The 15528-nt window shown below is 46.4% G+C and overlaps 1 protein-coding gene across 3 annotated transcripts in view; it reads right to left on the bottom strand.

Moving 5' to 3' along the window:
- Positions 1–1348: 1348 nt before the first annotated feature.
- NFKB1 (nuclear factor kappa B subunit 1) overlaps positions 1349–15528 on the bottom strand; it is a 109583-nt gene continuing 95403 nt past the window's right edge. For 2 of the 3 annotated variants that reach the window (XM_027597803.2, XM_027597802.2), the window contains 8 exons: positions 10862–11063; positions 10227–10396; positions 9783–9885; positions 7355–7479; positions 5892–5958; positions 5401–5573; positions 4476–4656; positions 1366–2200 (listed from right to left, as the gene is read on the bottom strand). In XM_027597803.2, the coding sequence (XP_027453604.1) occupies positions 2043–2200; positions 4476–4656; positions 5401–5573; positions 5892–5958; positions 7355–7479; positions 9783–9885; positions 10227–10396; positions 10862–11063 (1179 nt within the window). In that variant the 3' untranslated portion in view covers positions 1366–2042. Of the gene's footprint in view, positions 2201–4475; positions 4657–5400; positions 5574–5891; positions 5959–7354; positions 7480–9782; positions 9886–10226; positions 10397–10861; positions 11064–15528 lie in introns of all 3 variants that reach the window. The other variant, XM_027597801.2, reaches the window with a different exon arrangement.

Below are 15528 nucleotides of genomic sequence, written 5' to 3'. Positions count from 1 at the left end.
TGGAGCATGTGGAGAAATGGCAATGTAATAAAACATAGAAGTAGAGTTAAAAAAAAATATTTCTTTGGGGCACACTGTGAAATGAAGAACCCAAACTGTTTACCTCCAGGGGACAAAGTCTTACTTAAAAAGGGCCTCCTCTATTTCAAATAATCTATTTCAAGATTATTCACCCATGATTTCCAGTATTTCTAGCATTTTTATGGTTTCATTTTTGATATATTTGGAAATTATTTTGATGAAGGGAAGTAGGAGTTCAGATTGACTTCTTCCCAGTGATTAACCAGACGGAACATCTACTTATTGATTACCCATGTTTTCCTCATTGATTTGAAATTTATTATATACTGAATTCCTATATATTTTGGGGTCTACTTCTGGATTCAATTATTTTAATCTTTTTATCCTCACCAAGATAATTCTCTAGCCCATGAGCTCTGGAACTAGACAGACCTGGATATAGACTCAGAAGCAGCTTAGCCACTGCCTACTTGAACTCTTGGAGCTCAATGTCCTTCTCTGTACATTGGGGATAATTCTGTATACCTGATTGGGTTATTTTCAAGATTGCATGACTTCATAGGTTGTGCAGAAGTGGCCATCATTAGCTCCCAGCCCCTGTGCAGGTTGGACTCCGTGGAAGCCTGCTCTGAGATGGAGCCGGGGTGCCCTGGGACCCGCGTCTGCGGCAGGGTTGGGGAGGAAGCCGTCCTGGGCAGAGGGAAGACCGGTGCCGTGACAGACCCAAACAACAGCTCAGCCAGCAAGGGGGGCTTGGGAGCACACACGGCCCTTCACCGTCGTCCCACGCCAGGGAGCCTTTGTACACCACGTCCATCGGTGTTACTTGGGGCCATCAGGGACATGAGTGTGAGCTGGTGGGGCGGCTCTCTGTGGCCGAGGCGATCCCCAAAGGAACTGACAGGTAGAGAGGCCTTTAGCCAAGTGGGCTCCTGGCGGCCTGGTCTACACGGCCTTCGTTAAAGAGGGTTCTTGGTTGCATATCACAGTGTTCATCACAGCACCCGTGTGCTGAGACCGCAGGACCTGATGCTTCGCAGGGGCCCTGAGAGCACCCTGAGGGGTGCGGAAGACTGGTGTCCAATGAGGTGGCGGGAAGTGAGGCGGTACAACCTGAATGAAATGAGCCAAGCGAGAATTCGACAAACCCAAAGCTTTCATCTCAGCTTAAAACACTGCTCTTTTGATCTTTTTTTTTTTTTTTTGGTTCATTTCTGGGTTAAAAACTGGGCTCTAAAGGGGAATGTGAATGTGATAACGGGCTGTGGAATGATCCCATGATTACAAGGAATCATCTTAGAAAAGTATTTCTGGAGATCAAACAAAATGAGATCATCAATTTGCTTTTCCTTTTATTATAAAAGTAAAATAAAAAATAGCATTTATAAATCCAACATCTTTTCCTTTAAAGTATTTGATCTAAAAAACATATTTACAATAGCAAAATGCAGAAAAGGGGGGAAAAGACCTTTTTCAGCACTGATTGTTACGTTTACATAATGACATCACATGTTCTTTTTTCAAATCACATAGATAACCACATTAGGAAAAGCAGTCAAGGCTTTTTTTTTTTTTAATTATACACCACATCACTTTCATTTTAAAAATATCCCTTTTCATAATCCTTAATCTGAATGCACGACAGTGCTGTGGACGGCCAGAGAGAAGACCAGGTGGGGACTGGGCCGCCTTTTAATGCCGGTGGGAGTGCGGGGGTGGGGGGCAGCAGCAGTGACAACGGGAAGCAGCTGGGAAAGCTCACTAAGCGAAATCGCCCACGGCGAGGCGGCGGGCCGGCCGGCGACCACTCGGGACCATGTGTTCGTGGATGGGACTAGTAACATTCCAGTGAGAACCGAGGAAAGAAGCCGACTTCGAAGGGCCTTGAATGAAATTCCGAGAGATTCAGGCAGGCTGGTTTTCCTCTGAGCTCCTGCGGATGCACTTCGGCTTCCTTATTTTGGACGATGGTGGAATTTCAGAGCTTTGGTTTACACGGCGTGAGGGAAAGGGCCGGCAGGCTAGATTTTGCCCTCTATGGGTCCTTCCTGTCCGTACTCGTGGGGCACTTTGCTAAGAGTCAGCAAGGAGCTGCCGCTGGTCAGAGACTCTGTAAAGCTGAGTTTGCGGAAGGACGTCTCCACGCCGCTGTCGCAGATGCTGTCGTCTCGGGCCTCGTCTGGGGGAAGAAGCACAGATTCACTGGGGCACAGCTGGGGGAAAAGGCAGAGCTGTGGCTCTCATACACCTTCTATGCCAGCCGGGCTCCGAGTCTGGCTCTAAGAGGCTCTCCGGCAGCAGCTCTGCCTGTCCCCAGGCCCCCACCCCCACCCCGTGCCACCCGCCTGTCACTATGTCCCTACTGAGCTCGCCAGCCGAGGGAGGCAGAGCCCCGAGCAACAGAAAAACCGTGAAGACATCAAGATTAGGCAAATGTTTTCAAATCTCTTTCTTACCGTCACGTTTATCAGAATCCTTTCTGATTTCTCCTAACTCATGGTGGGCCTTTTCTTAGAAATCAGGTGTATTTTTCCAACCACTGTATTACCTATTTTCCAGCTGGGGAAATTGCTGAACCCAGGCAAAATAAATGCGTGACTGAAGTAGGAACTAAAAATGAGATATTTCTCTGGGCCTCACGTGCTAGTAAATGCTACACATTGCCTCAAAAACCTTCCGGTAGCAGAGAAAAAGATAAGGTGATTATGATGAAAAGGAGTCTGTGATGAACAATTAGGTCACATTGTCCTTGTTGACAAGTGTCTTTAGAGATCTGAACAATGTTGAATTATTTCCTATAGAGAGAAACTGATCAAAGAAACAAAGTCTGATATACACAAATCAAAATGCTATCTTCTCGTATATTAAGTTCCAGTATTAAAATATAAAGACCCTAATGGCAGTGACACACTATTGTCTTATTACTAATTTGGTTGATTTATTGATTCATTTGATTCACTCACCCAATCTTTGATGGGTTTCTATTATGTGTAGGAGGAATTTTAAAAATAACTACAAGTCAGAGATCAAATCAAATGTTAAAGATGTAAGTATTTTCCTATTTCTTTGTGTGGAAGGAGCATCAGGTCATGAGATAGGAGATGACGGTTGTTTTGCTGGTGGCTACATTACTCCTTCCAAAGTGTGCCACATCTGTTCTTACTCTCCTAGAAAGGCCCCTGACAAGGTGACACTTGGGCTGAAACTGAAGGGCAAGAAGGAGCCACGAGGTGAAGATCTTTGCAGGGAAGGGGAAGAGAAGGTTCCGGTCCGAAGATGGGATCAGACTTGTGAGCAAAGGGTTTGGGGGACGGGGGGGTACAGGGAAGTGGGGCAGGAGGAAAGGCACATGAAAGGGATTTGCGAGAGAGAATGGATAAAGGAACCCTGCCTTTATTACTTACTGCTCCATCTTCAGAGCCTCAAACAGGGCTAGGCACACAGGATGTGTTCAATAAAGATTTGGTGAGTGGACAGGTATAACTGGAAGGTACACAACAGGTATAACTGGAAGGTACACAACAGGTATGGGCATAGCGCTACTTTTCAAAAAGACTCTTAGTGCCTGTTGTGTCACGAGTGGACTGAAGGGAGGGGAGCAGACCGGAAGCAGGGAGACTGACCAGGAGCTGCTGCAAGAACTGAGGCAAGAAATGAAGCGTAGATGGACAAGAGAGGTTGTCCCAGCGGAAGGACTGGGGGCTACGTGCGTGTTGACTGCGAGCAGCAAGTGTCCGTAGACGAGGCTCAGATTTTTGTTTTAACCTCCTGGAGGATATGGCAGAGCTTCTGCCCGACACGGCCAACTGTTGGTCTCTCAAGGACGCGGGAATTCGGGTTGCTGCTGTGTTCTTGGTGGGGACTGAGAGAGGGAGGGTCCAGACAGAGCAAGCGCCAAGTGGTTGCTGAGAGAGTGTGAGAATACATTTGGCGGGAGACAAAGGGTTACTGGGCTGTTGGGAGTGCGTTCTGTGGCATGTTTCAGGTGGGTGACAGAGGCTCAGTGCTGGGGGCCTGGAGGAGGCGCAGGGAGAAGGTGAAACCACTTCTGGGCCGAGGTGAGGAGCTGAGGGTGCTGTGGTGGGAACTGTGGTGTCATCCCCAGTCTGGGGCCAGTCCTGGCTCTCTACGCCTTGCTCTCTGAGTTTCTTTCTCTCTTTTACATTTAAGAAGTGAGAGAAACACTATTAGCCTTAAGCAGCCACATCATGTTGTTTTTAGTATTTAGTACGAATCCAAGTGACTCCCGGGTCAACGTGACTCCTTCTGGGGAGAGCAGCCCACCTGACCGGCAGCGTCAGGAGAGGCACAGAGGGGAGCACCTGTGAGCTGCGGGGGTGACAGGCACACGGGACAGGGGATGACGGCAGGGAGGACAGCCACAGCCCAAGACGCTGAGACACAGCCTGGGGAGCAGGAGGTTACCTCAGGGGCTGGTTCTGTTCTTCCCTTACCTAATGGTGACCTCGTGGAGGCAGGTGAGAGGGGCAGCGAGAGGGTCTGAGGTGCCACCTTCCCGGGGCCGGAGGCCACAGTTCCTGGGGCGCAGAAGGCCGCCTGGATCACTTCGATGGCTTCGGTGTAGCCCATCTGTCTCAGGGCCTCCACCAGCTCTCTTACTGTCCCCCCGGAGACCTGCACGAGAGACAGGAAGTGTGTGTTCCCAAAGTGTTCCTGAGCCGGGAGCCAGCAGGTGGCCTGGGGCCACGACGCACGCCCCACTCCCCCTCTGCGAGTGCCCTGGGCCAAGAGGGCTCAGACCGAAGCCAGCTGCTGAGCCACACGGCCTTCGCGTCGAGCTTCCTGTGTCAGCTCCGAGACCGCTCAGGAAATCAGACAAGCGGCTTCCAGTAAGCGCGGAGGGCGGCGAGGGGGAGAGGGGCTGAGGCAGTGAAACCCTACCTGCCACCAAGGTCATGCAGTATTCCTGTTTAGGCAGAAGCTCTGAAAACCACTGAGAAGCCAGAGCGAACGAGGGCATTTTCAGTAGACAATGATTTCACCTCACAGAAAACTGACTCCGTGTCCCGACACGGGATCGAGGCACGCTCTTGGGGACGGGAAGATAATGCATGTGGATCACAGTCTATCAAGTTGGTTTGGGGGGCGGTCAGAATTCGGCGACAACCCTGACCCTCTACCTAGGATTTCTGCAGGAAATCCCAAAGTATTTGAAAATCGGGAACACCTTAGGGTATCTGAAAACTGCCTTCTTCAGAAGGCGGGTTTCCACCCTGGCCTGGGTCACCCTCCCAGGACAGGGGTAATGACTGATTTTCCTCCTCAGAGTTAAGGGCGGTGGGGCAGGGGGGACGACCATGCCCAGGTCAGCGACGTTAACAGAAGAGAGTCAAGTACAAATGTGAGGTGATGGGTTACCTCGTAGTTGTCCATAAGAGTTTTAGAAGGAGCAGGACTCAGCCGGAAGGCATTATTCAGTATCCCCAGACCTAGTTTCTGTGCCAGAGTTGCCCAGTTCTTGTCCGGATCAGGGATTTCTAGCAACTTGTAGAGCTGCAGCTTTGCATCCTCCGTCAGCTGTTTCATGTCTCCTGAAGGAATGAAGAAGAAGCACAGCTGTCCCAAGCGACCGGAGACATCGGCGGGGACTGAGCACGGCCACGCTGCTGCCCTCGGGCTCCCAGTGGGAGCACTGAAGCTGCTTTACTTGGAGTCGGCAGCAGCCCCGCTGAGTAACAGCAGTATGCGTGCTTTAGCAGATTACAACTGGACGGTCTCCTCTGCATATGTCCAGGATCTTTCGATGCTGGAATAAGCCATCGAGCCTTTCACAGTTCGGCCTGGATAATGCTGCTTCTCCCTTAGCCCTTTACATGACTGTGTGGAGGGAACACTGGTTAAGAACTCACCTTGTGCAAGTAAATCATCAGATGTAAACTCTGGCTCATATGGTTTCCCATTTAATATATCAAACACCTGTTGGGGAGAAAACCGTGGAGAAACATTATACATTAAAGGGACCAGAACGGGAGTCAGTTTCTTTGTAATGAAGAACTGTGTCCTCCTGAGGAGGGCCTAGTACCCCAAAGATGGAGGAATGGGAAGGAGTTAGTCCCATGACCCACAAAGTCATGACAATGCCCTTTGGGCGAAGAAAAGCCCTGGGGGCTCTGGGGCCAGGAGGCGGGGCTCTACAGGGGCTTCTGAGGTGGGTAGGAAGACCCAAGCCAACCTTGCAGAGAGCCGGCGCCATGGTCCTTCTGAAGGACAAAGACAGTCCAAGCCACCAGATCGGCCATGTGTTGGTTGGAGAGTCATCAGTAAGTGATGTGTCCCCGAGGGCCTGGATGAGGACTGAGCTTACGCAGAGCTTACACTGAAGCCAGCCATGCCTCCTCACTGCCCCTCCTCCCTAGGAAAAGCCTTCTGAGAACGAATTCTATAAACTTGCTCAAACTGAGGGACGGTAATGCTCACAAGGCTTGATGTTCTCTTTCCAGCGCCAGCTACATTTTAAACTGAAAAGTCTTAGGTTAAAAGGAAAAACACAATTCTGTAGCTATGGAGACCCTTCTGTGTGCTCTGCAGTCACTCTGTGCTCGCTGACTTAGGTGAGGACATGGGGTCACTGAAGTGGGTTATCTTTGTGTGTTCTGTGGTGAGGCTTCTGGGAAAGCCAGGTGCTCAGCATTAAAGGGGAACCATGTGGTCTCTGCCAGGGTCACTCAGCTCAACACCATGGACCTCGAAGGGGCAAATAAGCAGTTTTTGGATGTGCAGCAGCGCTTGGCCCTAAGAAAGTCAATTTTGTTGTGTTGGAGATCCGTCTGCTACCCGTGTCCTCCCTCTGGCTCTTCTCCCTGGGCCGTGAAGACCTACTCACTGCTTTTCATCTTCAGACCTCAGGTCACTGGAGTTTGGAGGAAGAGTTTAAGTCTATTTACTATGTTTATAGGTATTAAAATCCTCAGAAGAATCCCTGGGTTCTTTTTATGTAAAGAAATCACTTAGCAAAGTTCTAAGCCAATTGTAACATTTCTCCTAGCTTCCGAAATGGAGACGGGGACCATTCTGGTGTGAGCTCAGAACGGGAAACTCTTGCGTGAATTTTGTGTTTTCTCTTGCGGAACCCTCTCTCACAACTTAACCGTGATCTGATTAGGCATACACTTTCACACTCATAACTCCGCTGACCTAGATCTTTCATGGATAGGCTTTTCAAGATAAATATGTCTCTTGATAAGCAGACTTTCTTAAAAATAAAAGGCTTGCTCTTTGGGGAGTAAAAACCCAAGAAGACCATCTGTTCTTATATTCCTGAATCATTAGCTCCCTCCGGAGCTGCCATCAAACAGACTGGAGCCACACGTACCTGCCAGTTGGTGGCCATATCTAGAGGTGTGGTTCCAGGCACGACTCCTTCATCCTCTCCATCTTTTTCCCAAGAGTCATCCAGGTCATAGAGAGGCTCAAAGTTCTCCACCAGGGGATCTGCACCTGTTAAGTCAAGTTACACAGCATTAGGTAAACCCCGATCCTGTCGACTCTGAAATGCCTGCAGAGGTCAGATTTCCAAAGGCAAAGCACAACAGCTACTCGAGGCAATTACCTGGATAATTTTTATTACATAAAACATGCTTCCACTGAAATATTCAGAGAACTTCTTTTAAATTCTAATTTATTTTGACTGTAAAGATGTCTTATGATACTCTATATAGCCAAGGACATTTTCAAAGACAAAAGACTTGGAAGTACCCTGACCCTCACATTTAACTCTCTATGACAGGTTTCAACCAAATGATACACCTTTAAGCTGAGGAGGAACGGCAGCAATTTACAGGGGCTGGGCTGCACCCTTAGGATTCAGGACCTAATTTAATGTTCAAGTTCTTGCCCACCACTGCACATGTCTCAGGCTGTTCTCCCACTTGCTCAAAAGAGCAAACTTTGCTGTATAGGGACAACAGGCTCACTTTTATTCCTGGGTACAGCACTGCCAGGGTCCCGATCCTTAAACAGACGAACACCGTAAAAACCTTCTCCTACGATGTACAGTAATTGAAAATTTTAGGGCTGATCTTGGAAAAATCTAGTCTGTTTCTTAATGTGCAGCAAGAAAACACCAAAAGTAACTCAGAGATTAGAGCTAGTTACCTCTTAGAGGCTTAGAGACTATTTTTATGAGAGTGTTTAGTCTAATGTCTAACGAACAGTAGTCAGTTCAGTACACCCTTCTGGGAAGAACTTGTTTTTATCTTGCTGGGAGATCATTTGCTTTGTGCCAACTTCAATAACAGGAGAGGGCCTAATGAGAGTCAGAGAAGGATCTTCATGCTGTTTCTTATTTCAACCTTCCAGCCCGGGCCTGATCTAGAAGGCAGTGAGTGCCATCTGACCATGGAAACAGAATAGAAACAAGAGGAACAATTTATGGGCTGGAGAAAGCTAGAGGAGCTAAGCTATCTGTTCCCGAAGTTACCTTCTTCATGACTGGGAGCTCAGGACTAGGTTTTTCACCCGAGTGCCTTCATTTATATCATGGAGAAACTGTTACTCGCCACTCCTTTCATGGGATATTAAGAATTCAAGAGAAAGCATTTTTGAAAGGGTTATAGCTTCTTGTATGAAGGCATTTCTTAATTATAACCAGTGACTTCCCAAACTATTCATACATTCTGCAATCGGAGTCTCTTGTCCAAGAGAAAGTTTGACTTGACCGAGACGAAGAAAAGAAAAGGCAATTGTTTATTTGGATGTGATTTTATTTGCTTAGAAGTATGTGGGGCTCCCAAAGAAAAAGTCTGTACGTCTTTCTGGACTCAGTTTTTAAAGAGGTATTTAACTCGCTCTGTTTTCTTGAATTTATCAAGCATTTATTTTCTAAAAAAGTTTTAAATAACCTCTATAGTAAATCAGGTAGCTCAAGGTTTGAGAGACTACTCCCACTAAGCATGTGTTGAGGTTCTAAGTATACAAGGCAAGAGAGATTCAAGGGTGAGCAGGGATAATCTTCTATGCTTCACAGAACTAGAGAATTAAATGGAATAACACCTGCAGATCCCTGAGCAGAGCAGGGGAGAGAAATAGTAGAGAGAATAGTCTGGAAGCTCAGATGGACGAGGTGTGATTCATAGTTATGCCTTTACTAGGACCCCAGGACTGGGTCCCACAGGTCTCTTCAGTCTGTTTCGTCTGCTGTGAGGTGGGAAAAATAATAATGGTACTTACCTCTAAGGGTTGTTGCAGATTAAATGAGACAGCGCGTCTGACAGGCCTAGCACAGGGCCTGACACATAGTAAGGTCAATAAATGCTAGCAAGTTCTAGTGCCTCACATACGGTAGTACTCAATACACTGTCCATTTGTTTTTTCCTATTATTTCTACTTCTAAGGGACCTCTCTTGCCGAAGGAAATTTTAAAATGTCTTCTACCAATCAACTTTTTTCCTGGAGACTTCTGACATGATCCGAGGCTGGTACTGTATCCGATTTCTTTAAGGAATCAAATTCAACTTTAAGAAAGATCTCCTGTCATGGGAGCCAACCTAAACCACCAATATCCAAAACAAACGGATGAACTAGAGGGTAAAGACTGACATGACCATCAGGATGGAGCCCAGGATTACAAGTCCCAGCAGTGCCATTCCAGGGGGCCGTGGAAGTGTGACTTTTATTTACTCCTGCATTTCAGCAGGAGCTCCTCGGCTTACAGAAGGAGGCGGGGCTGTTCAACCCGGAGGAGTTGGGTTTGCATTCCCGATAGCACGTTCCAGCTCCACCCGCCAGGCCGCCTTCCTTACCTGCCGCTTTGAGAAGAGCTGCCAGCCTGGTGGACCCTCTCCCGGCTGCTATGTGCAGGGCTGTAGTCCCATCATAGGTGGTACTGTCTACATGGGCATCACCCTAAAATCCAGCCCACACAGGAAAGAGTTAGTGGAAGGTTCTCTCCCCCTTTAGACCCCACCTTCTCCTGTCAGCAGGAGCCCTAGGTCCTAGAAAAGGTCTTATTACTAGCCCGGTTGCTATGTGGGGCGGGCTCTGCCACTCGAGAAATGCGCAGTTAGAGAGAAGGGGCCGATGGTGTCAGGACTGTCCAAAGCTGACTACCCCGAAGCCTCGAGTAGCTATGGAATAAAGAGAGGTGACCTCAGGGGGAAAGGCTATTACTGACATCACTCCTTGAAAAGACGGTCCTAATGCCCCCTTGGGAATTCAACGCAAAGGCAAACACGCGCGTCGGTCACCTCCAGGAGCAGGCAGCCCGCCAGGGAGATGTTGTCGCGCTCCACGGCCAGGTGCAGTGCCGTGCGCCCGGACTTCCGCTCCTGCGCGTTGACGTCGGCGCCGGCTGCCGCCAGCAGCAGCAGGCACGGCATGCTGTTGCTCGTCACGGCTACGTGAATGGCGTTTAGACCTGCGGCCCAAGCACAGGGACGGTCATGCAGCTGGGAGGCTGCTCACAAGGCGGCAAAACTGGACCCCAGGGAGGGAATGCTGTCGACTCTCAGCACATCTAGTGTCTCTGCTCCAGAGAGCCTGGCAAGGCGCCGCAAGTCTGTTGTTCTGCATGGAAACCCACGGTCTCCTCGTATGTTCTCAGGAGACACTGAGGGCAAATAAACATTGTTTGGATAAACGATGCTTTCTACACCTCAAGACCAGTGTTTGCTCAGGCCTCTGCTTTTTCTACCTCCTAACAATTCCAAATCATCTTTAAAGAAATTAGGGCAACAGAAATTCTCAAGAGAGATGACAAACTCCAGGTGACTAAGGGAAGCACTTTCGGGTGCAAATCAAAGAACACACATTTAGCAAGTAGCTACCAATTGTTTAGAAAGCAGAGAGAGAAGGTTATCCACAAAGTCTGCTCGTCTCTTACCTTCCCCGTTAGGGTGGTCCATCAGTAGTGCTGCCTTCTTGTGCTTGAGTAAAATACTGAGAATTTTATCTTGTCCTTCTTTGGCAGCTAGGTGCAAAACAGAGTTACCCAAGCGGTCCAGAAGGCTCAGGTCGGCCCCAGCCCGCAGCAAGTCCTCCACCACAGCCTCCTGCTTGGTGATCACTGCCAGGTGCAAGGGTGTCTGGGGAGTGGAGAAGGGTCAGGAGATACACTGGTCAGCGGCAAACACTTGAACCGCCCCTTCCCCGGGCTTGAACCTATGGGTTTCGTGGCTACGCTGCAATAGGCGGCCTCATGCCTCAGGGCCGTTTCCCATTGCCAGATTAACTCCTCTCTTTTGCAAATGAGTTACGCCCTGTTCCATGTCCTATGCTAATGAAGTGTGTATGCCGGACTGATATTGAGCCCGCGATAATTAAGATTATTTTTATTTTAGAATTCTTAATCGCTTTCTTGTTTCTCATTACAGCCTGCTGACCGCTGATACGTTAATTCTTCTCTTAATAAATTTAGTTTCCTTGAATTTGTAGCAGGAATCTATCTTCAGCTGATAATTTTGTATATTAACAAATCAAAGCAAGGCTACAGTTTTACTGAAGAGGGTGAAATGAACTAACTACTCAATAGAAACCAATTCACAAAGGTGCTGTCATTCTATATTGACGTGGAAAGTGAGTTTGCTGAAGTAAAAAATATTTTTCCGTGGGCTGGCTCTGTGATGAGACCAATCAATAGAACTCTGGGCACCCCCATTTTATAGCAGGTGTCAAAGGATTCTAAATGTCATAACCAGGACGATAGAACCGTCTCAGTAAGAGGGCTCAGATGAACAAGCGAGCCGAATCGCTAATACCTAATAGGTGCATACACAGTCCATTTGATTACTCTGCCCACAAAGTAGTGCCTCGGTGAATGCAAATGAGATGTTTTGCAAGCTGAGTGTTTTCAAAATGAGCAAGACAAACACAACTGCGAAAGTATCTTTCAAAGAACTGAGGCCACTGACAGAATGAGATATTTTTATACAAATCAGAATCCAGTCTGTCTAGTGACAATTTGCCTAAACTTTCTCTCTCGGTAGGCGATTCCTGGCCACAGCAGCGACAACAAGGGTAAGCCACCGACGCCGGGGCTGATGCAGGACAACCACAGCCCAGGAGGGGCTGCAAGATGCTCCCGCGGCTTCCGCTCCGTTACAGTGATAACTGCAGACAGCAGAAGCCAGACAGGCTTTTGGGCCAAATTTCCATTCTCTCTTTTTTTCATCTTTTATACCCCAGCTTGAAATAGAATGATGTCCTCAAAAACTTTAGATACTGTAGCCAAGAGCCTTCTTCTTAAGAAATAAATATGTAAAAAAAAAAGGTGCATTTATTAATATGACATGCTATTTGGGGAGATGAAAAAAATCTGAGAGAGAATGAGATTGTAAAAATGATCTGAAATTATGAAATATTATACCACTCAGAAATTTGTAATTATCTGTAGTTTTAATATGATTTTTTTCACGTTATACAAATTCTGTTACTATGAGTAAGAGAAGCTTTTTTTTTTTTTTAAAAACATAGTCCCACTGAAGGTTTTCTATGAAATTTCAGGCTTTAGATCTTTAACCCCAGGATTATATAACACAGTGTGGACTGTGTGTGAGAGTATAGTAAAATATCTATATTTATTTCAAGTGTCTATGTTTACGTAGCCACCATCTGGAAAAGTACTTACAAATGCAATAGTTATATTTGGGAGTGGGGTTGGGGGACTTGTATACTGCCAGGGAGGGCAACTTCTGATTTTCCAGTGTATTTCCTTATGTACAATTTAAAGAACTATGAACATATATTATATTTATAAAAATTAAAAACATAGAAGAAAAAAAATCCACATGCACAAAACCCCTCATTAATAAATGTTTTATCTGCATATAAAACAATCCATATCAAACACACTGAGGGGGTGATCTATGGTGGGGAGACAAGAAGAGGAGAGGGCTTGAAGGCAAAAGATTTCAGAAATTTTCAGAAGAATCCTAACTCTATGCACTGGGATTATTTTGAGTGTATCTCTAGAGAGTGGGTGGGAAGAGAGATTTGATCATGACAGATGGTCACAGAAATGTACTAAGATTAGTGAATGGTATTTTGGGAGATTGTCTAAGACAATTGCCAAATAATCCAAATTACTTAGAGAACTGTATAATTTTTCCATCGAGAATAGTTACCAGAGAAACTTTACAAAGCTAAACGAGTCCAAATTTTAGCCTTTTCTAGTTCTCAAATTGAAGTTGCCGCTGGGTGTATGTTTGAGACCTAGAAGGCATTACCAGGGGATCCCAGAATCCCTGTCCATGAATGAGAGCGGTGCTAAGTTGGGGGAAAATGGACCTGTGTTCTCCCGAGAGTCCCCAAATCGGAAGGCAAGAAGTGTCAAAGGTGGTGGTTTCAAGATTTTTGTGTCTAGCACATCAGAGAGAGTCTCAATATACGTCACCAAATGATACAGTAAGGAGGTCAGCACATAATAAATCACGACTACTCATCCTGTTGTGCGGTGTCCTTTGCAGGGCCTATTTATAAACAAAAACAAGTAATTCCTTGAATCTGACCCACAGCCAGCGAAGCGAAGGCAGTCTTTGAAAGGAGGACCGAGAAGCGACAGAGTGCCATTCGTTCCCAGTTTTATTTGCACGCTTGTGCTGGTTGAGAGGAACAATCAGTCCTAAAGCCTGAGAGAGTCAAGCTTTCAGGGCCAGATGACTCTCCAAATACCAACAACCCCCAAGATGGTATGAAAATTTGAAGACATTCTTTAAATGTCTACCTAAAATTAGACTTCACCCTCATTACTTTATGAGTCAGTGAAGAATCCCCAACTTCGTTCTTCCGTTGACATTAAGCATTACCACCAGGGAAGGAGCTGAAAGCCTTACATCAAGTGGGAAGCTTATTTCCCTTAATAAGGAAACACCTATTCACACATAACAATCTAGTGAGAGCTGCATGTCAACATTGTAGTTCTTTTGCTTTGAGGAGATAAAAATGATTCACAGCACCTGCTTTAACAACTCAGAACTGGAACAGGTACCTTTACTGTGCAATTAATTGTACATGATTGTGGGCCATATTTTTAGAGTGACAGGTATGCTCGGACCAGGCATCTTTGAGCACACTGTCCAGGCCAACGAGGGCTGGGAAGTCACTTCGGGTGGAGCGAACAGAAGGAGAAAATGAGAAAGCTGACAAGGGGCGAGATCAGGAGACTGGCACCAAAGCCAGGTAGGGTGGGGGCAAAGGCGGCTGGGAGGGGAGAGCGCCCCTTTGGCCAGAGTGGCTGGGTCAGGTCTCAGGCTCCCAACACCAGGCTCCAGGCTTTGGTTCTGCCAAGTGCAGCTCCAATTTCCTTTGCCCACCTAAGGTCTGCACGTGCCCATCAGGCAGCCTCACCGGGTCCCAGCTACCTTCTCTCGGCAACATCTGAGGACCTCTGTACCAGGGTTCCTCAAGTTGCTTTTGAACCCACAGAATTCCTGTTCAAACCCAATCTGAGCAAAACTCTGGTGTTTCCTGTCTTCCTTGATTTGAGCTTTCTGTTTTTGAAAGATGCTTTCTCCTCAACCAACCTTTTTTTACTTTTCTGTGTTCTGATTTCAGCACCCTTTATTTGATATACACTTAATCTAGATGTTGTCAAATGTGTTTCAGCAGACTTCAAAATTCTTACACATTATTGGCTTTCCAAACTTAATTTTTTTCAATTGTATTTTTCTTGACAGAAGTGACATATTTACTCTAGGTTCTCCTGTACTGCATATTTGAAAGTTGTTACGAGAATAGATCTAAAAGTTCTTATCACAAGAAAAAAAATTTGTAACTACAGGCAGTGATGGATGACGTGTAAACCTATTTTGGTGATCTTTTTGCGATACATACAAATATCGAATTACTGGGCACCTTAAACTAATACAATGTTATATGTCAATTATATTTCAATTTAAACAAGAAGAAAAAGATGCTCAACATCACTCATCATCAGGGAAATGCAAATCAAAACCACAGTGAGATATCACCTCACAACTGTCAGAATGGCTAAAATCAAAACCACAAGAAACAAGCGTTGATGAGGATGTGGAGAAAAAGGAATCCTCTTGCACTACTGGTAGGAATGCAAGCTGGTGCAGCCTCTGTGGAGAACAGTGTGGAGGTTCCTCAAAAAATTAAAAATAGAGCTACCCTACAACCCAGTAATCCCACTATTGGGTATCTACCCCCAAAATACAAAAACACTAATTCAAAGGAATCCATGTACCCCTATGTTTATAGCAACATTACCTACAATAGTCAAACCATGGAAGCAGCCTAAGTGTCATCGACAGACGAACGGACAAAGAAGTGATACACACACACACACACGTACACACACACACATACACACACACGCACACACACAGTGGAGTAATATTCAGCCATAAAAAAGAATGAAATCTTACCATTTACAACAACATGGAAGGAGCTAGAGAGTATAATGCTAAGTGAAATAAGTCAGAGAAAGACAAATATCACACGATTTCACTCTGATGTGGAATTTAAGAAACAAAACAAACAAGCAAAGGGAAAAAAAAAAGAGAGGGACAAACCAAGAAACAGACCCTT

Source organism: Zalophus californianus, chromosome 2 (genome assembly GCF_009762305.2).
Source record: "Zalophus californianus isolate mZalCal1 chromosome 2, mZalCal1.pri.v2, whole genome shotgun sequence".
NCBI lineage: Eukaryota > Metazoa > Chordata > Mammalia > Carnivora > Otariidae > Zalophus > Zalophus californianus.
The sequence above is the reverse complement of the archived record's forward strand: the minus strand, read 5'-3'. Positions and strand labels throughout refer to the sequence as shown.